Source organism: Ostrinia nubilalis, chromosome Z (genome assembly GCF_963855985.1).
Source record: "Ostrinia nubilalis chromosome Z, ilOstNubi1.1, whole genome shotgun sequence".
NCBI classification, from domain to species: domain Eukaryota; kingdom Metazoa; phylum Arthropoda; class Insecta; order Lepidoptera; family Crambidae; genus Ostrinia; species Ostrinia nubilalis.
In genome coordinates, this window is record NC_087119.1 from 15,879,761 (window position 1) to 15,905,111 (window position 25,351).

General features: G+C 36.3%; 1 protein-coding gene across 2 annotated transcripts in view; it reads right to left on the reverse strand.

Moving 5' to 3' along the window:
• LOC135086586 (circadian locomoter output cycles protein kaput-like) overlaps positions 1-22,255 on the reverse strand; it is a 77,203-nt gene extending 54,948 nt beyond the window's left edge. For both annotated transcript variants that reach the window (XM_063981339.1, XM_063981338.1), the window contains exon 1: positions 21,937-22,255. In XM_063981339.1, coding sequence (XP_063837409.1) covers positions 21,937-22,205 — 269 coding nt within the window. In that variant the 5' untranslated portion in view covers positions 22,206-22,255. The remainder of the gene's footprint in view (positions 1-21,936) is intronic.
• Positions 22,256-25,351: the final 3,096 nt, after the last annotated feature.

Sequence of the window (25,351 nt, forward strand, 5' to 3'; positions counted from 1 at the left end):
CAAAATTTTAGTAAGTAAAAATAATACATTTTTTCGCATGCTGTTCATTGGATTAACAATTAGGAAGGAGCTATCTTAGTTATCTTACAGATAACCAGTTGAAGAAAGTAGCGGACATTGAAGTGGAGTGACAACGAGATTATACAACAATGGAAATTGAAGAGATAAACACTGTTACACAATAATTATGTAAACAGTAATTCATATAAAACCATAATAAGTAATAATAATAAGAAAACCTCGTGAAGGCCGAGAAGGAAAAGCAAAGCAAATACCTTGACTTGGCCCACAAGGTGACCGCCATGTGGGATGTTGACTCGACGATCATTGTCCCGATAGTTGTCTCGGCAAACGGGCTAATAGCGAAGAGCTTCGACCAACATCTAAAGAAGCTCTCGCTGGATGGTTGGCTCAAGGGTCAGATGCAAAAGGCGGTGATCCTCCGCACGGCACGCATTGTCCGGAGGTTCCTCAGCCTGTGACCCTGACCACCGGTAGCTTGGGCCCTGCCCCGCTGCTGCCAGCGGAATAATAACTATTTTTAAGTCTTTTTTTATAATGTATTTTTATTTTTTTGATAATTTACATAGTAAAAAAATAATTAAAAATAAGAATTAAAGTTAATAAAGAGAATAATAATATCACGAGGTGACCGCCATGTGGGATGTTGACTCGACGATCATTGTCTCCCGATAGTTGTCTCGGCAAACAGGCTAATAGCGAAGAGATTCGACCAACATCTAAAGAAGCTCTCGCTAGATGGTTGGCTCAAGGGTCAGATATGAAAGGCGGTGATCCTCAGCACGGCACGCATTGTCCGGAGGTTCCTCAGTCTGTGACCCTGACCACCGGTAGTTTGGGCCCTGCTCCGCTACCAGCGGATTAACCAGTTTTAAGTGTTTTTTTATAATGTATTTTTATTTTCAGTAATTTACATTGTAAAAAAATATTTAAAATTAAGAAAAAAATATAAATTAAGAAAATATCTCTTTATTGCACCAAATAAAAATAAACTATTATTGCATCAAATATTAGTACTATACATACGCGTAGGTAGGTAGGTAGTAGGTACAGTAGTAGGTAATTATGAAACACAGTTATTGGAAACTGGCCAGCAGAACGTAATTGTTTTAATTTTTTTGTTTTGTCATAGGTAAATTCAGATGCTTATTATGGATTAAAAAAATGTCTCCTCCGAGGAGTTTCAGGGAGAATACAAGTTTGCAAGCGCATAATCAATAGGCAGCAGGTATTTGAGACTTCAAACTACGAGTATTCATTTTCTTTCATAAAAATAATAATCAATCAATCAATCAAATCAATTTACAGGGTAACTCTCAGGCTCTGTCTAGTCTACTTGCCATATACTCAGACAGCGAGTCCCTGATACAAACCGTTTTGGTTTAATATCCATCCTTTGATAGGAAATATAGTACCGATATCGTGATAGCAATAAGACTGCACTTCCAGTAGTAATTTCAAAGAAATATACCATGATTCTCTTCACAAAGTAAGAACGATACTTTACACAGCAAGGCAATATCGTGTAATACAAGTCACAAACAATATTCGAACTCGTGGAATTTAATTGAAACACTGTTTATTCTAAGGTTGCAAAAGCGTCTTTCCAATTATATAGCACAAGAACGTCATTTTTTTATCTTTTTTACTCAAACAAAGAAAAGATAAAATTTGATTCTCGTAATTTTGAATAGCTTGTTCTATTTTTGTCTTTTATTTTGTTTAGTTAACCATAATAATCGAAAAGAGTCCTTACATAATTTTTAGGAGATTTAGCAATCTTGAACAGAAAGTTCGGTTGGACTAGCCAAGGGCCTAATTTCAGTGAATCTATACCTATATTTTAATATGCACCGAAATTCTAATGAAGAAATTGGGCGAGGGGAATAATGGGCTATCGATAGCTTATTTTATAATGATAATTTCTACGAGATCCGATTGACTGGGCCAGACTTTCCTTTTGTACTACAGTACTACTTTATGCAGTAAGGATATAGTTGACTCTGCAAACACTCTTTAAATAGGAGTATAATTTAAATACCGCTTCACACCAACATGATCCCCACGAGGCTAAAGCAACTGCGCGACACCGTGTGTCCATCAAAATGTAAAGCAATCCTGATAAACTCCATCCCACAGTGAGTCGCTGTAAATAGAGGGAGCAATTCATTTGAATTCACGAGCACAATATTTGTTTGTTGTTTTATTATGTCTCTGCAGAACTTTTTATGGTTTTCTAGAGAAGCTAGTTTCATCAACTCGCCTGGGACGGAAAAGTAATATCAAACAGCGTGACGCACGTCAAAACCGACGTTTAATTAAAAAATACTCTTCGTACCTCAACTGGATTATTTAGAAACTAAACTCTAATATTTTGGGTAAAAATGGAAACACACGCATGCACAAACAAATAACACATTATTGTTTTTTGTTATTTGCCACCATACCAGACCATACTATTAACTGCGGTGTTATGATTGTTATTATGAGATAGGTAGGTATTACCTTGTTTTACAGTTGCATTCGTACGGAGACCTCACACAGCAATTAGGAGTTCCATAAATATTTTGTATGGGAATCATAGCCGCTAAGGCTCGGCGCAAATGAGCCACCGACCACAGCCACCGCGGTGGCCAGTGACGGCGACTTAACACACTTCCTACTAATATTATAAATGCGAAAGTTTGTATGGATGTCTGGATGTCAACTCTTTCACGCAAAAACTACTGAACGGATTTTAATGAAACTTTACAGTATTATTTTTATAACCCAGAATAACATATAGGCTATAATTTATGACGATTATGATGTGACAAACTAAATTTTAATAAATAAATAAGATGTGAAAAATATCTATAAGAGCGCCATCTATCGACATTGGTTAAATATACAGCGCTGGATAAACTACTGCTTTTGACGTTCGTAAATATTCATGTGGGGGAAAGCCGTGAAACGCTATCTATCAACATCATTAGTAATTAGTAACTAAATATTACCCAGAATAACATAATAAGGTTATAGGGGTAAAACGGGGTCCACGCGTACGAAGTCGCGGGTGGCCGGTAGTTTTAATATATTTTTTATGACGCGCCGCACACATGTTGTACCTGGTGGCGGCCACTCGCTACAGTAGTGTCCGCTAGTCGTCACTATGTGTCACACAAAACACCGACACCCGCCACGGTCGCACTGCTCCACCCCCCCTACGTAGGTATCGCAGGCGTACCACGACGAGCGAGCACGACGTCTCAATGGATGTTCTTGATACATTCATATCGGAAATCCATTTGAGATTTAAATTCTGATCTGTACAGTAATAGAAATAGGGTTATAAAATGTGGCGGCTTCCAGACACCTGTGGCTGTCGCTCGTTTCTGACGTGGCGGTCGGTAGCGCGCGACAGCCAGCACCGGTGGCTGTGGTGAGTGGTCGGTGCCTCATTTGCGCCGAGTCTAAACCATTTTTTATATATTTTGGTACGGGGATAGATGTTGGGAACAAACAAAAGGATTAGGTCTACCTGTAGTATAAAAAATAAAACAGATTTATATGGGAAACTTAATTTCTCATGTTAGCTATATGAAAAGCACGCCACGACGGGTACAACCTTAGTATTTATGTATGTACATCAGTACAGTACGCGTGGTATCAACCACGCGTAACTTTTTACAGGAGGCAATATTGTAAATAATGTATTATGAGTGTGCGCTATGAGAATAAATTGGAAATAAATTATTGCTTACTTGCCTTTCTAGGTATCTAAGTAAATAAGTAGGCATTTAATCGTTGCGAAAATGCTAAGAATGCGATTATACGCATAATACCAGCTATAGTCATATAATTGTCATTAATTGTTTTGTAATTATCAGCGAGCTATTGTCGAGAAATGGTAATCGTACAATGAAGATGTAAAGGAAATTAAGCTAATAATGTATCTGTTTGATCATTAATTAGTAGCTTGTCATGAAAACGACAGGATCTGGCTTTCAGCACTTCCTAGTTTTTATGTAGGGTGGGTAGTCGAACAGTGAACCAACCAGATACGCTGAACCACCGCCATATTTCAAAAAGTATGACTTTGCCAGTTCCACCGAACGAGTCACTACGTGTCTCGTGGATGCCCTTACCCTCTCCCGTAGTGCGCCGGCGACTGTGGCTAAGGTGTGAAGTGTGGCTGCGAATTCTTTGTTTCTCGACGACAAAAGATAGTTTTTTTAGTTATGCTTTACGATTTTTGTATATTTTGCTATTTATATTAAGTACGAAATCTATTTGGTATCAAAATTATTGTAGTTTTATCTGTATAATGAGCACATTCCGTGATGACCATTCCGCGTACTTCTTATTGTTTGTGAACTCATAAGTTGAATAGTGTATGTTTTGAACAGTGAACCAGGTTTTCAAAGTACACAGTGAACCGGTTGACTGTTTTTTTATTTAACCACCAAACGGTTGATTAATTACCTAAAGGCTTTAAGAGGCAATTTTCAGTTATTTTTGTTTAAAGAAGGATTTTTCTTTTCAATTGTGTCTTGTGTTATTTTTGTTTTCTGTGATTTTTTAAATGAAGACTGTTTGTTTACCACCAAAAAGGTTGATTATTGATTACTTGAAGGCTTTATTAGACAATGTTTAGTTATTTTTGTTAAAAGAAGCATTTTTCTTTTCATTTGGGTTTTGTGTTAGTTTCGTTGTTATTTTTGGATTCTGTGATTTTTTATGAAGACTGTTTGTTGAAATAATCATTTTTATTTCCATTTGATTTTTGTGTTGTAAAAATAAAAGCTGATTATCTAAAATTATGTTGTTTATTTTCCAAAATCATAATTTTTACTCGTAATGAACTGATTGGTTCACTGTTGAAATATGGGTGGTTCAGTGAAAACTACCCGTAGTACACAGTGAGCCAAATTTCATTTTTTTTAAAAACCTAATTTAAGTTACCTTTTTATTGCTGAGGCTAATTTTAAGCCTAAAAATTAGAAACCTTATTAAATTACCTGACTGATAAGACCATAATGACATTTCTAGCTTCATTTTCCAGCTAATTAGAGCATTTAGAAAAAAGGCCGGTTCACTCTTCAACGATGCACCCTACGTACAGGCTATATTATGTGTTGTCATTTTTTTTGTTTTCGATGGGCTCGTTTGTCGCGAAGGCAAGAAAGAGAATACTTTTTGGAATTGATTGTTGAATGTTGATCTGTACGTCTCAGTTCCTTGAAATTTTAAAACTGAGCTGGTTAACACGAATTAGATACGGAATGCTTGCGTTTTACTAAATCCCTGTTAAGGACAGGAATTAAAAAGAAATTAAAAACAAAATAAAGATGTCAGACTTTCGAACAAACGCAATACGGTTTTTTATTTTTGTTCTCTTCGTAACAAATTATAAAAAGTATCACCTACAACTACAAGCATATCGAAAAAACAAATGAATTAGCGTTGGGAAATAGTATAATTAATTCAACATTTAAACAATAAATGAAACACAATAGTAGTTCTAGCGTGTTTATATTGCCTGAAAATGCCTTACGCTAGGTTATAGTTACGGTTAAAGGTTGTTGGTGTTGCAACTGAGGCTTAAAACGTCATTGTTAAAACAGTTTTTACAACAAGTGCTCTACTCGTACCTCCATTACCAACAATACTCAATCATGTTCTCTTTTTACGGTGGCGTGTGTTGGAAAACGTATAAATCATCGATAGAAAGATGACACTATCTATGGCGAATGCGTCAAAAATTCTGACACTTAAGTCCCATTTTGCAGGATGCTTCTACCTATGCAATTGCTTTTGGAAATTCAAACTTTTAATGAATGTTTGATAATTATCACTGACAGCATTTAAATATTGATGAATTAGAACTGCTCTGCACCCTACACGCTAGTTTTTAATTAAACAATAACATTTTGCTTCAAATTCATTTCTTAGTTCATTAACGAAAAATAATTAATCTTTCAGAAAAATACGAGTTCTTTGCACAATCTTTTAACTAGGATATAAAGCCAGCAACTTCGCCTCTTAGCTTACGGACACACCTTTGTTTCTGAGCGAGTAGGTATTTGGTGTTAACATTTAATTTATTTTCTCGTAAGATACTTATAGTTTCAGTTCATGTCGCAATGGTGATATGTTTTTTCATCAGTCTTGTTTATTCACAATGTTAAATTGATGAATATCAACTTAGTTTATTGACTGGGAAATGTGTTGTACATGAAACGAGTGTGACCTTCTACTCGGGCTGCGATCCTTCTGCATAGCAAGCTTGTGTCATATACCTACCTAATGTTAGCAGATCTTTGTTGCTTAATACTTCACGATCCAGAATATACTTATACATAGGCACTTGCTACTGGGACTCTACTTGAAAAATTATAGTCAAGTAGCTTTTGCCCGTGGTTTCACCCGCGTGAAATTTAGTTTGTCACAGATCGTCATAAATTATAGCCTATATGTTATTCTGGGTTATAAACAATAAAATACTATAAAGTTTCATCAAATTCCGTTTAGTAGTTTTTGCGTGAAAGAGTAACAAACATCCAGACATCCAAACTTTCGCATTTATAATATTAGTAGGATAACTACAACTACTACCTAGTCATATAAATCTTTATAGGTGAAAATTTCTGATAACAGTCCTGCTAGCCAGTATGAAAATGACTCCTAACATTAAATGGACATTGTATGCTCAGTAGGATAACCTTTATTCCAGATCATCATCATCATTTAAGCCCCAGGACGTACACTACTGACCATAGGCCTCCCCCAATGATTTCATCATCGCCTGTATACTTTTCTTATTCCAGATAATTTTCTAAAAAACAAAGTTTCGAAAGATACCATTATTTTTTTACACGTTGTTCCTAGATGTAACCCAGAAAACTAATAAAAATAATATCGCGCAATTTTTTGTTAACGGTGTTAAAATTTTAAAAAACAACACATTTTTTCACAGTTTAAGTCAACGTTCATCCTTATAAAAATAATCAGTCGTTAAACTAGTTAACATTTACATAATTATGCAAATATTCCTGTCTTCGTGTTGTTATCTCGCGTGGCTGAATGGAAATGACCAGATATCGTAGCGAGATGACTCCTAGATAACTTCGCCTGATTCTAAGCTGTTGCCCACTAAACATCAACAACTTTGTAAAACCCTCACCAAAAAAAAAACGTATTAATAATGCCTACTAAATGGGGTAGCGCATTTTCTTACATAACTTTTCAATTCCTATCATTGGAGGTCCGAAAATGTTTCTCATACAATTTGATACCATAATGATCATTCTTCATAAAAAATTTAAAACCTACATATTTAAAAACATAATCATTGATATTCATAATATCACTAATCATACACTTAGTTTTTACTAATATTTGTTTTCATATATTTTTCTATACTAATGATCGAAACTCATAATCATTCGAATAAATAACTATAATATTCATAAATGTGATGTATCCTAATATTTGTTTTCATAAATTTATTACTCATAAGTAAATACACTTATGAGTATCCATATTATTGAAAATCATGATGTCTATATTCGTATTAAATCGTATTTTAACATTAAATTAATTTGAAATGGTCCAAAACCGGCAATATTTTGTGCCACAAAACTAACGTGACAGAAACGAATCGCTGCAAAACCGACTCCACGTAGTCTTGTCTGCCCTACCCCTAGAGTGTAATTTAAAAGCCGGAGGCGCGGAGGGAGGGCAGCCCTCGCCCGCTGTAACGAGGCTCAGGCGCCCGGGTGAGCTGGAGCGGCTGAGGCTGGTCGCCGAGGCGCCGAAGGCGCCGATGGCGATCCAAAAAGCCGAAGCTGCGGAAGCAAGCGTGGGTGCCTGAGCCTCGTTACGCAAGGGCGGAAGGGCTGCACATCCCGCAGCGCCGGAGACGAGGAGATACCAATGCATACTGCATGCTTGCTTTCATGCTGCATGCTCTGCATGCTTATCTACTCTATTAAATTATATATGATTTTTTTAAAGATACGAGTATGTCTGTTATAAAGTAAATTATTCTGAACAACAACATTATGAGTTGAAGTATGTTCTTAGTAACAACATTATTAATTAAAACAATATGATCAATGAATGTTATGAAGAAAAAAAGATCTGAAAATAAAAATTATGTATTTTAAATGGTTCTTGGTAGTAACAGTATTGATAAAAAAATTATGATTACTAACTGTTATGAGCTCCGATGGTAGTAATAAAAATGTAGGAATAAAAAAAGTATGAAAAATAAAATTATGAAGAGAGATTATTATGAACACAAATCGGTAGTAAGACAAAGAATAGGATTTAGAATTTTATGTGAGCCAATATAGAACCACTAAATGGCTACTTTCTTTGCCCAGTCATTATTACCTTTATACATGAGTAAACATTCCAAACTGTTAAGGACATTTGATTCATTTTTTATTTTATTTTATTTATTTGGTTTACCAAATTGTTTCACCAATGCTTACTAAAAATTAGATAACAATAACTTAGACATGTAGAGCTAACAAAAATGTTAGTCCCGTTAATGTTGCAAATTATATTTAATGAAATGAATCCTTATTTTGCAGTCACTATGTTATTATTTCCATACACAAGTGCCGCATGTGCCAATACATACTTTGTGATCTGTACTAATATTATGTTGAAGAGTTTGTTTGTTTACTTGAACGCACTAATCTTAGTAACCACTGGTCCAATTTGAAAAAATATTTTTGTGTTTGATAGCCCATTCATTTATCGAGGAAGGCAGTAAAGAAAAATGTTACAAAAACGGGAAATATTGTTCAAACTATTTTCACGCGTACGACGTCGCGAGTTATGCTCTATCCGAGAGCTTTCGCGAAAAAATATATTTTATTTTCAATTACAATTCAACTTAACTAACCTTATTGAATGTAAATCTTCGACACAAACTCCAAGCCCGGCTCGATGTTTAGGCGCAGGGAAGCTTATTGCCAACAAATGTAAATTCAGCGTCTAGACGACATCATTCGATCATTCGTAGAACTGAGGTACCTAGAGCTCGCATAACACGCGGGCACAATTATTCTTTGTGACATAAGGCCTCACAGGCGGATGAAAGGTCCGTGAATACTTACAAGATATTTCAATTGCCGAATTTGCTTTTGTAAGCATTGCAATACAAGTGTTGGAAACCAACAAAGAGGTATTTTTTACCTATAGTTTTTTATTTTTCTATTTTAAACCAAATATATTTTTAACACTTCAATTTGACAGCTGAAAAATGTCGTTTCATTATAATACATTTTATCCATATTTTTATTCATTACTAGCTTTCCGCCCGCGGCTTCGCCCGCGTGGAATTTTGTCTGTCACATAAAAACTTTATCGCGCGAGTCCCTGTTTCAAAAACCGGGTATGTCCTTTCCCGGGACCTAAACTATCTCTATGCCAAATTTCATCAAAATCGGTTCAGCGGTTTAGGCGTGAAAGCAAGACAGACAGACAGACAGAGTTACTTTACATTGGTTTTTTTGGTGTGCGTACCACTGAAAAATTACCATGAGGGCCAACACCGGTACATACCGATTGAAGTATGGCTACCCAGGTTTGTGGAGACGCTGATTAGCAAAGAACCAAGCTACTCGTATTACAACGACAATGCAAGGGCGACCAAACTGTACCGAACATACTAACTTAGTAGAGAATTCACTTATAAAATTCTGAACTCATAGAAAAACAGGGTTCATAGCAACTAGAATTTGACCGTTAGAGATAAGTTAACTTTAGATCAGGGGAAATCCAGTTCGGAAGTAGAACCTAAAAACGGACAAGTAGACGACTTTGCAATGATCTAAAACCGTTAACTTGACTAACGAAGCCACTCATAGGTACCTAGTCCATGTTCATTAATATGTTTTATGACTTAAAAATAAGCAGTTTGATTAAATACCTACATAACTTATAGGTTTAGTTAATACTAACTCAAAATATTTTAATCTTTTAAACCGCATAGGTACTTTTCAGCTGAAAACCTTTAAAAAATGTCACAGGCTGAAACAGGATGAACTCATGGTTATTTTATTGTATCAAAGTGCTCCCGATAGCATAAAGTGTTTATAAAAAATAGAAGTTTATTTATTGAGCTAAAAGCTTTTTTACAGCTAATAGCTTAGGCTATTGTGTTAGTTAGCATGCAAAATTGAAGAATCAAAATGACATTTCAAATTCACTTTATCCAACTTGGTCAATTATGAATCGAATATCGTATGTATCTAAGAATGTACTTGTAAACTTGATTAAATACTCATCACGAAAGTGCAAGATAATATTAGCCAAAACAATAAAAACACCAAATTGTTAAAAAATTGTGCCTATGTATAAGTGTAAATATGAAAAAAACCGGCCAAGTGCGAGTCGGACTCGCACACCGAGGGTTCCGCCGTACAAACGTAGCGGTTTACAATTTATGACGTATTAAATCAAATTACTTACTAGATATCGTAGTAGTCTTTAAGTTTTGATTCCGTTGCGAGTAGTGGCGAATTTCAAAATATGCGGTATGATTATAGGTAGGTACCTAGACCTACCTCAGCGTTTTGAATTTTTGCGTTGATTTAGAATTTTTCACAGTTTAGAGGCAATTAGATTTAAAAAGTGTTTGATATCAATTTCCACTTTAATATCTCTACGCGTTCATGTGAAAAAGGGTAGGTAGTAAGTTTATAATTATTAAAAAAAAATTTTTATGTCATGTCAGCAAAAATAATATTTTAATATTTTATGTAACTTCAAATTTATCATTTTGGCAATTTTTCCTTTATCTGTACTATACAGGGTGTTTCTTGTAAGGTGTCAAGCCGAAGGCAGGTGATAGGTGAGGACTAGACCTATCGATTTCACCCCCATGTATGTTCTACGATTTTTCATAGTTTAGAAGTTATCGTTAATTTTTAGTCCAGTCAAATTAGACATGAACCCTGCATTAATTCGCATACAGCTGAAAATTGGTACGAATGTTCGGAGCACCATTATGAATTAACTGTAAAAAGTCCCCATCGATCCGACATGTGCTAAAATAAAAATTCAAGGTCAAACTTTAAAAATACGGGTTTTTGAGATTTTCAGCCAAACGGTAAGTTTTATCACAAAAATATGTATGACCAGGTTTAAGACCATACAATTATCTATCAAAATTGTCTATACACTTTCTCCTAAGAGTCAGCGTTTCTGAGATTCGATGATCCGAAGAGTCAAAAAAGTGTTTTCTTCATAACGGTCTTACACATAAATCCAATGTGATATTGCCTCGTGCCTCGACTCAGCATTGTATCATGATGTGTTGTCGACGTCGAATATAAAATGATCAACCTCAATGTCGTCTGTCATCTTTAATTATCGAAAAATGGGTGCAACTTTGACGAAGGACTGCACCGTGAGTTTCTAAGATACGAAGTTTTCGTGTTAATTATGTTTAAGAGCTCTTATATGCACACGTCACTACTCTACTTGTAACTCTATGGTCACTCTTTTAGCCCGACCAAGTTAGACAGTCCAGGTTATAATAATTCGCATAGAGCTGAAAATTTGTGTGAATGTTGAGAACACCATCCTAAATGAAATGTCAAAAGTCCCCGACGATCCGTCATTTAAAAAAAAAGTTTTCGAAGTCCCAAGTTTTTGCATTTTTTGGCCAAGTAGTAAACTTATCATAAAAATAGATAAGAAATAATAGTAGATCATAAAATTATCTATTAAAATTGTCTTCACCCCTTTTTCCTAAGAGTATGCAAATACACTTTTAATAGATAATTTTATGATCTACTACTATTTCTTATCATTTCTTATGATAAGTTTACTGTTTGGCGGAAAAATGCAAAAATCTTGGACTTCGTAAATTTTTTTTTCAAATGACGGATCGTTGGGGACTTTTGACATTTCATTAAGGATAGTGTTCTCAACATTCACACAAATTTTCAGCTCTATGCGAATTATTATAACCTGGATTTTCTGACTTGACCGAGCTAAAAGAGTGACCATAGAGTTACAAGTAGAGTAGTGACGTGTGCATATAAGAGCTCTTAAAGCTAATAGACACGAAAACTTCGTATCTTAGAAACTCACGGTGCAGTCCTTCGTCAAAGTTGCACCCATTTTTCGATAATTAAAGATGACAGACGACATTGAGGTTGATCATTTTATATTCGACGTCGACAACACTTCATGATACAATGCTGAGTCGAGGCACGAGGCGATATCACATTGGATTTATGTGTAAGACCGTTATGAAGAAAACACTTTTTTGACTCTTCGGATCATCGAATCTCAGAAACGCTGACTCTTAGGAGAAAGTGTATAGACAATTTTGATAGATAATTGTATGGTCTTAAACCTGGTCATACATATTTTTGTGATAAAACTTACCGTTTGGCTGAAAATCTCAAAAACCCGTATTTTTTAACTTTGACATAGAATTTTTTTTTAGCACATGTCGGATTGATGGGGACTTTTCACAGTTAATTCATAATGGTGCTCCGAACATTCGTACCAATTTTCAGCTGTATGCGAATTATTGCAGGGTTCATGTCTAATTTGACTGGACTATTTGTGATTTTTTTAAATTGTATGACCCAGTAGGCTTTAAATTTTTTTATCTTTTTTTTGGGTCGACTTTTCTCAGATTTCTTTTTTTTGACAGATTCCCTATTAATTGCAGATTTTTGAAAAAAATAATCAACTTCCTATCTTTGATGCAAGATACAAAACTTTTGCTAGAAACATAAAAAATATGCTTTTAGCGGAACATTCTAAAATTTTCAACTTATAAGTTTAAAAAAAAAAGAAATTCCATAGGTCCAAAGTAATTTTAAAAACTGCGCAGTTTTCTGAACTTTCATAATAACACAAAAAAACATGTACTTAATAGGCCATTATTTTCTGTAATCGCTCCACTAAAGTGGTAAGTCGGAGATTCCGTTACATGTTTTTGACTTTCTTAGGACTAACTAATGTTTGCAATTCTCTATGTTTACGTTACGTAGAACACATTTAAAGACAATAACTGAACAGAACATTTTTTTATCCACAACGAGGAATCTCTTGCCCTTCATCTGACCTGATGGAAACTGATGGATGATCAGCGAGCTTCACTCGGAATCCTAAACCACAGAGGAATTGGCTGTCCTAAATAGGTGGCCTTACCACTAGACCACAGTGGTTTTTGTTACTTTACGATTAAATTCGATATACCTACATATTAGTGTGAGAGAAAGGGAAAGAGTTTGTGTGTGTGTGTGTGTGTGTGTGTGTGTGTGTGTGTGTGTGTGTGTGTTTGTGTGTTTGTGTGTGAGTGTGTGTTTGTGTGTGTGTGTGTGTGTGTGTGTGAGAGAGAGAGAGAGAGAGAGAGAGCAAAAATGGGTGTAATGATTTAATTTAAAGTAAATATTCAAAATGTCCGCCGTTGACCTGAATGCACATTCGACAACGACGCAAAAAACCTTCTTCTTCATTTTAATTTGGTTTTGTGCTTCAGTCAGCTTTGTCCGCAGTTCATCAATATTTTCATATTCCCTATGGTATTTTTTTGATACCAGATGAAGGGAAAGAGCTTCCTCGTTGTGGATAAAAAATGTTCTTTTCAGATATTGTCTCTAAATGTATTCTAAATAACGTAAACTTAAGGGATTGCAAACATTACTTAGTCCTAAGAAAGTCAAAAACATGTAACGGAATCTCCAACTTGCCACTTGAGTGGAGCGATTACAGAAAATAATGGCCTATTAAGTACATGTTTTTTTGTGTTATTATGAAAGTTCAGAAAACTGCGCAGTTTTTAAAATTATTTTGGACCTATGGAATTTCTTTTTTTTTTTTAAACTTTTAAGTTGAAAATTTTAGAATGTTCCGCTAAAAGCATATTTTTTATGTTTCTAGCAAAAATTTTGTATCTTGCATCAAAGATAGGAAGTTGATTATTTTTTTCAAAAATCTGCAATTAATAGGGAATCTGTCAAAAAAAAGAAATCTGAGAAAAGTCGACCCAAAAAAAAGATAAAAAAATTTAAAGCCTACTAGGTCATACAATTTGAAAAAATCACAAAATTAACGATAACTTCTAAACTATGAAAAATCGTAAAACATACATGGGGGTGAAATCGATAGGTCTAGTCCTCACCTATCACCTGCCTTCGGCTTGACACCTTACAAGAAACACCCTGTATAACGTTGCTTCGTGCCGAATCTCAAGATTCTGAGTTCACGGGAAGTACCTTGTAGGTTTTGATTCCCTAGCGTGTGACGGAAATTCGTCTAAGGTGTCGGTATAAACTGCTGTATCTTTTGATCGCGTTAACTTAGAAGTTTGATTTTTTCACTGCTTAAAGGGACAATAGACCTAGGTATTTGGCATAAATTTCAATTTGATACCTTTATTCGTTCGTGAGAAATAAGGTAGTAAGTTTCATTTTATTAAAATATTTTTATTATATTATACAGGGTGTCCCAAAAACAATGGATAACCCTGTAACCATCGATAGGCCTCGCCATGGTCTCCCTAACGTCCAATTTTGACCCCAGTAAAAATATCACCGTTTTCAAGATTTTTAAGTTTTTGTGCATTTTTAGAAAATTGCCACCTGCGATTACTTTTTTTCATGCCATTTCTACAAATGAGGATACTTTTCAATCTAGTTTTTTTCCTTATCACAAGGGATAGTTGGGCTATCAAAAGAAAAGATTAAAGTTCAACAAACTAGTTTAAAAGTATGAAAATTTTAAGACATTGCAGAGAAGAAGGAAAAATTAATTCATTGTCTTGCACTTTTGATCAGCCATCGTGTAAAAAAAATGTAGGAAGACCATCGTGCCCATTACCTTAAAAACTTCCTTGGTTAATTGAGATTCTGAAAAGGTATCACAAGCTTATGTATTCTGTATTATTTTTATCTTATGGCTACTTGAATAGCAAATAGTATGAAAACTGCAAAAATGAGTTTTTCTCGTAATAGTTAAACTAGGACTGCATAGTGGCATCAAATACAAATGGATAATTTTTAGCGTATGAATCTTAATAAAGCAACATTTTATCATCATCATCATCATCATTTCAGCCATAGGACGTCCACTGCTGAACATAGGCCTGTACCCCAATGATTTTCATAATGACCGCTTGGTAGCGGCCTGCATCCAGCACCTTCCTGCTTACCTTAATGAGGTCGTCGGTCCACTTTGTAGGTGGACGTCCTACGATGCGCTTTCCGGTACGTAGCCTCCACTTGAACCCTGTTGCCCCATTGGCCGTCCGTTCTGCGTTTTTGTGATTACTTATTTTTTGTTTTACACCTTATAAATGTGCCTATAGACAGATGCCCGTGATGATACACGGCTCGGAAACGTGGATTTTTTGCACAGCGTGCTATGGAAGGGGCTATGCTCGGGTTTCTTTACGAAACCGTATCAGAAATTAGGAGACCTGTAAACGAACTAAAGTCGCTGACATAGCCCGACGGATCAGCAAGCTGAAGTGGCAAAGGGCAAGGCACAGTAGTTCGCAGAACTGAGGCAGCAGGGTTCAAGTGGAGGCTACGTACCGGAAAGCGCATCGTAGGACGTCCACCTACAAAATGGACCGACGACCTCATAAAGATAAGCAGGAAGGTGCTGTATACAGGCCGCTACCAAGCGGTCATTATGAAAATCATTAGGGTACAGGCCTATGTTCAGCAGTGGACGTCCTACGGCTGAAATGATGATGATGATGATGATAAAATGTTGCTTTATTTAAATTCCTACGCTAAAAAGTATCCATTTGTATTTAATGGCATTAAATGCAGTCCTAATTTAACTATTACGAGAAACACTCATTTTTGCAGTTTTCATACTACACTCGCGAGCAAAAGTATGGAATCACTTACATGGAGTTGTTTCCACGCGATCTTGTGTACTAACGAATTTGTAAGTAACAAAAAAAGTGGCACCATTTTAAAGATCAAACTTTTAACTTTAAACTGATACCAAATTCATTTAAATCACACCCGTATTTAAAAAGATATCGCGGTTGATGTGAAGAAGTAAGGAAAAAGACATGTATCAACTGTTTGATACGTCGCGAGTTGCGGCCTATTTACCCCTTATAAAAGCACGTGTTTTCGGATTTTTGCTTTCACACGTTGATTCATACACATCTCCGTTTCTTTTGACACTTTACCTGGGATTCTACACCTTCAGAAGCAGCACAAATCGTTGCAATATTGCAAGAAGGGCTCAACCAGCGGGCTGTCGCACGTGAGCTCCACATAAGCCAGTCCTGGGTTTCGAAAGTTTTAGGACGCTTTCGGGAGACTGGTGGCTTTATCTCGAAACCAAGTTCTGAACAGCGCCGGTGCACATCGCAGAGGGATGACCGTTTTTTTATGTCAACCCCTCTATGAAATCGTCATTTGACTGGTATCGAAGTCCAGCAAGAGCTCGAAAATATTCGTAGGATAGCTGTTAGCAAGTGGACAGTTCGTCTAAGATATAAGCAATAGAATTTGACTCCAAAAAGGCCTGCCACAGGCTCGAAACTGATCACAGGTCACCGATAAGCACGCTTTCAATTTGCTCGTACACATCTCGATGGGAAGTCGAGCAAGCCACCCCCATAAATCACTGTTTCAGCGCCCCAGCACTGCACAAATCGCTCCCCAGGCCGCCTAAAGACCCGATCTCTTCGACTGCTGCACTGCAAACACAGTCTGCATTCTTTGGAGAACAAAACTCACCTCCATTACTCACCTTCCCATCAAAATGTGTGCGAACAAATTAAAGGCGTGTTTGTCGGTGACCTACCGTCAGTTTCGAGCCTGTGGCAGGCCTTTTTTGAGTCAAATTCTATTGCTTATATCTTAGACGAACTGACCACTTGCTAACAGCTATCCTACGAACATTTTTGAGCTCTTGCTGAACTTTGATACCAGTCAAATGACGATTTCATAGAGGGGTTGACATAAAAAAAACGGTCATCCCTCTGCGATGTGCACCGGCGCTGTTCAGAACTTGGTCTCGAGATAAAGCCACCAGTCTCCCGAAAGCGTCCTAAAACTTTCGAAACCCAGGACTGGCTTATGTGGAGCTCACGTGCGACAGCCCGCTGGTTGATCCCTTCTTGCAATATTGCAACGGATTTGTGCTGCTTCTGAAGGTGTAGAATCCCAGGTAAAGTGTCAAAAGAAGCGGAGATGTGTGTAGATCAACGTGTGAAAGCAAAAATCCGAAAACGCGTGCTTTTATTAAGGGGTAAAAAGGCTGCAACTCGCGACGTATCAAACAGTTGATACATGTCTTTTTCCTTACTTCTTCACATCAACCGCGATATCTTTTTAAATACTGGTGTGATTTAAATGAATTTGGTATCAATTTAAAGTTAAAAGTTTGATCTTTAATATGGTGCCACTTTTTTTGTTACTTACAAATTCGTTAGTAAACAAGATCGCGTGGAAACAACTTCATGTAAGTGAATCCATACTTTTGCTCGCGAGTGTAGTTGCTATTCAAATAGCCATAAGATAAAAATAATACAGGATACATAGGCTTGTGATACCTTTTTAGAATCTCAATTAACCAAGGAAGTTTTTAAGGTAATGGGCACGATGGTCTTCCTACATTTATTTTACACGATGGCTGATCAAAAGTGCAAGACAATGAATTAATTTTTTCTTCTTCTCTGCAATGTCTTAAAATTTTCATACTTTTAAACTAGTTTGTTGAACTTTAATCTTTTCTTTTGATAGCCCAACTATCCCTTGTGATAAGGAAAAAAACTAGATTGAAAAGTATCCTCATTTGTAGAAATGGCATGAGAAAAAGTAATCGCAGGTGGCAATTTTCTAAAAATGCACAAAAACTTAAAAATCTTGAAATCGGTGGATATTTTTACTGGGGTCAAAAATGGACGTTAGGGAGATCATGGCGAGGCCTAACGATGGTTACAGGGTTATCCATTGTTTTTGGGACACCCTGTATAACTAAAAAAATGTGATTTTCGCAATTTTTCCTATATTTGCATTATATGACAATGCTTCATGCCAAATTTCAAGATTCTGAGTTTACGGGAAGTATCCTGTAGGTTTTGATTCCTTTGCGAGTGTCGAAAATTTGTTGAAAATATCGACATAATCGGCTGTATCTTTTAATTGGCTTGGCTTAGAAGTTTGATATTTTCACAGCTTAAAGGGACAATATACCTGAGTATTTCATGTGAATTTCAGCTTGATACGTCCACGCGTTCTTGAGATAAAGGGTCTTGACAGACAGACAGACGGACAACAAAGTGATCCTATAAGGGTTCCGTTTTTTCCTTTTGAGGTACGGAACCCTAAAAATGAAAATTTTCCGGAAATAGCTTCATAATTTTCCAATTTAATTAAGTACTCGTATTTGACATGATGTTTCTAGTCTTTTTTGTCAGTTTATAAAACTAAAATTCAAGAGATAAACTTATTTATAACGAATAATTGTATAAAAAAATGTTTGATGAGACAGGGACAAGACATTTCTTCTGCTAGATTTTTTCCAGATTGTATTGCTATTTCTATAGATAGTGGTAAAAGTGCCAGATTTTCCTTTGATAAAATCACTTGGTTTTTCTCTAGACCACTTCTTTACCTTATGTATTGTCATATTAATCTTCCATGTCTATTTGTTTTCCGTCGACAATTGAACGACAGGGGCATCTCAACAGGATGCTAAATGGAGGACGCATCCAAGACAGGGATAAATCTCTCATAACTACTCTTTAGAAATTATTCTTAGAAGGAAATGCGGGCAGAACGGTCAAGAATAGACACCGCTACTATGTTGTTCTTTGCAGATAAAGGGGTGCGAAAATTAGATATAATCTATATCTGATGGGAATAAAATTAATTCGACGAAGCGATTACAATTAACATATTCAGGTGTTTCATTTATATCTAACTTGATACAAAATATTACGTACTGATTATATACAGGGTGGAATTTTGTAATGCCACCTGGAGGGAAAGTACTCTTAATACTGTAGATAGAAAATATTACTAAAAGAAAACATTCCTTTATTTTTGAATAGAAATAGAACTACATTCAAAGATTTCCAAAAATATGCTTGCCACACCCGGGAATCGAACCAACTAAAATCTGTTAAAAATTACACCCTGTATTTTTATTGCATCGATCGTTAGGGTTAAGTATAAGGATGAAATCTCTCTAACAAACTTAATAAATTAAATGAAAGGAAAACCATAAAATCTCAAATTATTTTAATTGTTTACAGAAAATTGTACTCTATGGTGGTAAATTTTCGAAAAAATTTCAAAAATCTTTGAATGCAGTTCTTTTTCTTTTTACTCTTCAGTTCTTTTTACACTATTTAAACTAACTTCAACTTGTTATATCTTAGACTATCTCGATGCTCTCGATTGTATTAGTCACTGGAAGGGTAGATGGTCACAAAAAGCCAGGTAAGTAATCCTTGCTTGAAAATCTTTTGGTAGACGCATGTGGTTCTATGGTGGAAACATATTTAAAAGACAAGTTGGTTTTGCTCCAGAAGTTAATGTGTATGTAGTTTTCCATTGTCAACTAGTTTGAAGATTAAAAGTCATAATACGAGTATAATAGAACAAGACATAATTAAAGTATTTTTCAAAAATAATTCTACATAAAAATATAATACGTTCCCAATCACCAGTTATAGCCGATTCAAGGTTTGGCTGATAAGTGACGTCGCGGTTCGGTTTGAAATTCTTGAAGTAATAATGCGCTTGTAATAATTTACTGTTTATGATAAGACTTGTTTTCATTATAAAAAAATAAGATGGCATATAACTCACAAGTTGAAAATCAATTCCGTGTGTAAAACATTTCATTTATTACTGTAAATTATGTTTTACTCGTCTGACTACGTAAAGATATCATAAATATGTGTATATGTACCTACTCGTACATGTACTAATAGTAAATTAGATTTATTTACTTGTTTACGTTTTTTAAGTGTACGCGTAGGCAGTCAGATAAACACGTCAAGTAATTTACAAGTTTACAGCAGATTTTGTTAATAGCCTAATATAAAATAATGCTAAAATTTTGGTTTTACAGGATTATTGGATGTTCCAGCAACGAAGAGCACATGAGCATGCCTCGACTTATCAAAAAATCACAGTGCTCCTTGCCTATTACAAAGGCGGTGAAGATGGTCGATCTTGCCGGGAATAAGTTACTGGGCATCGAGTCTCTTGGAATTGATGAGCACGAATCAGAGATGATAAAAGATGAGTTAACCTCTCAAGCCCCTCTACCCGTGGCAGGACCATCTAAATCTAGTCCTGAAGTTCAAGGAGTATGGCAACTGCTAGGAGAGTTGGAGAATTATTGGCTTCAGCTTGAAGACTTGCTTGATGAGAGAATCCTTAGTCTTGGATAATATTTGCATCCTTACCAATGACAATAGAAAGGACCTCCTCAATAAGTACAAACATCTAATAAACATATCAAAAGATGATGCGCCCCAACTGATTGACGAACTCCAGAGTCAAATTACAAATGGATCTATGTTCTTCATTCTTGTATTCGAATGGCTATTGTTGCATACTCCGCTGCTATAACTCGGAATTCAAGAGTGGCATTGACGGACATTTCGACAGTTGCTACTGAGATGGACGTGAGGCTCAAACAACCACAAGAGCAGCAGCGACACTTTGAGCAAGCTCTTGAACACATCTCACAGTCTTGGAACTCCACAGCTAATAGCAATAGCAGTTATTTTCCAACACAAGAAAAACCAGGTCGTTAAAGTATATTTTATTTGCATTGTATTATTAGTATTTGAGCTACTCTACAAAACGAATGTAAATTTATTAGTCTACGTCTATTAGTTTCGACGTAATTGTTGAACAAAGATACCCCTTCCCAGCCGGTTCCATAGCGCGGCTAGTCATGTAGTCGGAGTAGGTTGTGCGATTCTTTTAGTCGGTGCATTTTTGCATGTAATGGCCCTATGGAACCGCTGGGAAGGGTTATCTTTGTTCAACAATAGCTTCGAAAATAATAAACGTACACTAATAAATTTACATTCGTTTTGTAAAATAGCTCAAATACTAATAATACAATGCAAATAAAACATACCTTAACAACCTGGTTATTCTTGTGTTGGAAAATAACTGAAAAAGTCATGTATTTTTCTAATTAAATCCATTTTTACTCCCATAAAATGTACAAAACTTGTGTGTTTTCTACTTCTACTAATATATAATTTTATTGGCTATCGCGTGATATAAAATATTTGCTTATTAAGTTAACCTACCCACGCTTTCACTTGTTTTTGAAGGAAGAGGTGAAAACTAAAAATTAAAAACTTAAATCCTTGTAATTTTGCGAGAAATGGGTCAAGCCCCGAAGTGATTTTATCGATAAAATTGTCCCTAGATTTCACCCTTAAAGTTTGATCACTACATGCCCGGAGCCGGACACACTGTATATTCATGCATTATCATGATCATACAACATTGAAGTAAAATTGAATGGGTATATCAATACCTCATACATTTTTCTTTCATAAAAAGACAATAGGCACTATACAAAACCTCTTATGCATATGATAATGAAACACATACAAAATACAATATTTTAGGGGTCTCTATGTATTCACTCCGGTTCACAAATTCTATGTATAAATTATTAGTTTTGTTTACTGGAAATAAAATATGAAATACATTGTGTGAAAAATACATAAATCGTTTCTAAGTATAGGAACATAAAACAATGCTCTAGGCCGGTTGGTAGAATCATAATAATATGAATTGCTACTCTATTAGCAAAATGCGCCAGGTCGAGAAAAACACGTGGGTGATAACTGCATAGCTCACTCGCCCATCATTCGCATCGAGTTACTACTTCATAGTTAATACGCATTCCGTCGTAAGTACATACCCCCGAGGCAGCGGTGGTGGTGGCATGTTAGGGTACGGGAGGCCTCTGGAAGTGGAAGGCTGGTCTTGGTGCAGCAGGGCAGCAAGAGCCGGCGAAGGAGCCTGGAAAGTCTGCGCCGGCGGCGGCGGCATTGTTGGTAGAGGCGGTTGAGCCGGCGGGTTGCATGGGGGCGCTTGCTGGTTCTCCTGGTAGTACTGGTCGCAGGGGAATTGGTAGGGATCGAACTGGTTAAATGGCCACTCGCGATCCATCACCGACCAATTGGCCATGACAAGCTGGCCCGGCGAGATACTAATACGCTGCTGTAGTGCACGCGTGCACCGGCGAACGCATCGCGCGCGCACTGACTGACGCGCCCCGCCCGGTCGGTCCCGCACCACCCATGCAACTTGTAAACAAACTGCAAATCCTTTATCTGGCGATGCAGTACAGTCGACCATAACGAACGGTTAATAATTTGCAACTTTATTTCTTCGACGTTGGTGGCTTGGATTCGAGCGAACGTTCGATGCAACAGTAGCGTGACTGATAAAGGACGGTTCTGCAGCGCTTAATCGCGGTTTAGAATAAAATAATTGTCGCATACTTTCAAGTCACGGTTGCTGAAACTGAAACTCGTATATAACAAACACTACTTTTAAATACATAATGAAGATGTGTTATCTTCATCTTTGATATCTATTTAAAAGTTGTGTTTTGAATTGAAAAATTAGGTAAAATTGGAAGAGCTTTTAGATTAATTCATCATTCAAGTCTCTCTCATATATTGTTGTTAATGTAAGATAGGTCGTAATACCGTGTTAATAACTCGTATCAACAGGTAATTTCCTATTCCTCTATAATACATAATTCAAGTTTGTTTATAATTATTAACACGAATGTTAATTAGTACATTCCTTGCGGCCCTTTTTACCCTATTGCAATCAACACTACAGACTCTAATTAAGTGAAGTATTTATGAAGAGCAATACCTGTATGATTAAATATTGGAACCAACCTAAGCTAAAACTACTTTCTAGTCCCAAAGTAAGCTACTTTTACTAGACGTATGGTAGTGCCAGCCAAATACATAAAGGAAGCGCGAAATAAACGCTACCTCCAAACCACCACCTGAAGCATTTCGACATCATTTGTATCTCTACATTTTGGCAAACGTGGTAATTTTAAAATGAAATTGCGTGCAGTACCTACTTTTATATTTAGAATTGTATTATATTTTTCATTAATCTATTTACGTATTTCTGTTGGCGGCAAAACCACACTTACTTTTTAGTGTTTTTATGCACGCACCCAAGAAAAGTATGTTTTAAAATGTATTTGATGTTATTATGAAAAATATTATGCTAATTATTGAAAATTTTGGGATAACGTGTACGAATTACAGTATTTAGTGATGCATTATTGTTTGCAATAATCCTAATAAAAAAGAGGACTGGACGGGATCTAGTGGTTTAATCGTACTATTTTTCGCGTTTATTATTGAAAATCTAATTCGCGGGTGCCCATATTTTATTTTTTAAAGGTTAAAAGGCTTATTTTCGCGTACCATGTCTATTAAGCTTTGTAGTAAACTGTGTCGTATTTTTCTATGAACAAAGCAAATTATCCACGTGTGCCAATTTTGAAACCGCGCGCAGCGAATAAAAATAAGAAAATAAGAAAAAAACATGGCTAGTGTAAGATGGGCAGATCATGAAGTGTCGGCATAAAATAATTTCCGGGCATATCGCGAATTCACGATGTGTCCAATTCAACGATCGGCCCATGACATTCAGATTTCGTAAAATATTATGCATACTTACTTTGACAAAAGTACGCCGTTTAGGTGCAGAAGGTCCAAGTTGCAAAACGTCCACTTGTCCAGTGGTTGAAAAATGTCCAGATCGTAAAATGATCTGATCGCAAAATGTCCAGGTCAAAAAGGCGAGGAATTTTGAGAGGAACAATTTTATCATCGTAAAGCGTCCCTCAATGTCTTAGTGGTTAATAATACCTACATAATAATTCTGAAATTATTTATTCATTATTTAAAATTCCAAACTGTGAGCCAGAAATCATTGCATAAGACGGAGAACACGCAACCTTCTTGAAATACAGGGTGTTACTTTGCATTCTTGCCATTTACAGAGGTAACTATGATACTGATACTGAACACAAATCAGTAAAAAAATAATGCCCTGTTTTTTAATCTTGAGAATTTTATTTTATCGACATTCTATTAAACACACCACTAATTTATCGGAACGCATGCACATCACTTGTTAGCGATGGCGATGGAGACTTTTTTACATTTTATTGTATTTTTAAATATCTATTGCAATATATTGTTTTCAAAATTACTTTTTGTCACTTTTGTAAAAAAACTAAAAAATCCATCAATCACAAATCACTATAGAATACAAATAAGATTGAAGCGTACTCAAACAACGAATTAGTGGAAATGGTGCGCTTGTATGCAATAAGTGGTAACAGTTTACGACAAGCCGTGGAAATGTTTGTGGAAATCCCGTCAGGTGATGCTTAGTGCCACGCAGATCGCCAGTTTGATGTCCCTATCCACGCTAAAGCTCGAGGCAGCGTAGGTAGGACTCGTCGACTTGCAAGAGTCAATTCTCGAGTTCTTCGAAAGGGAGCCCCGTGCCAGTACCCGAGAAGCAGGCCGTTACTTCGGTGTGAGCCACATTATGGACGTCAAGTGCGCCAATACTTAAATAATACGTTTGGTGAACAGTGGATTGGACGTGGGGGTCCACTAGCATGGCCACTACGATCCTCCGACCTAAACAGTGTAAACGTGTTACGTGAAAGGATTGTTTCAGCGTTTAAAACTGAGACAAAACGTTTGTGTTGCGATAACTAAAGCGAAATACGTTTCGCGGTGCTAGACTGTGCCTTCATCACAACGGAGGACACTTTGAACACTTGCTTTGCAGTACGTAAACTTTGTAAGTAACTTGTAAATAAATAATTGACTGTGAATACGGTGATTTCATTTCATACTTAATTCATTAATTTCATTTCTGGGCATCTTCCCCCAAGACAGCGGATTAAAGGATTTTTTTTTATTTAAGCCATGTATTTTATTTTATTTATTATTTTTATATTAAGTTTAGTTTAGGTTAATTAAGTAGCCGATGGGGCAGCAAGGTTCTGGAATGGAGGCCGCGTATCGGAAGGCGCAGCGTGGGACGTCCACCTACAAGGTGGACCGACGACATCGTAAAGGTAGCAGGGAAGCGCTGGATGCAGGCCGCTACCAATCGATCAACGTGGAAAGCATTAGGGGAGGCCTATGTTCAGGAGTGGACGTCCTATGGCTGACATGATGATGATGATGATGAATTAAGTAGCTATCTTTAAATATTATTATTGTCTTATTTTATTTTGGCAAATAAAATGTATGTCCCAAAAAAAA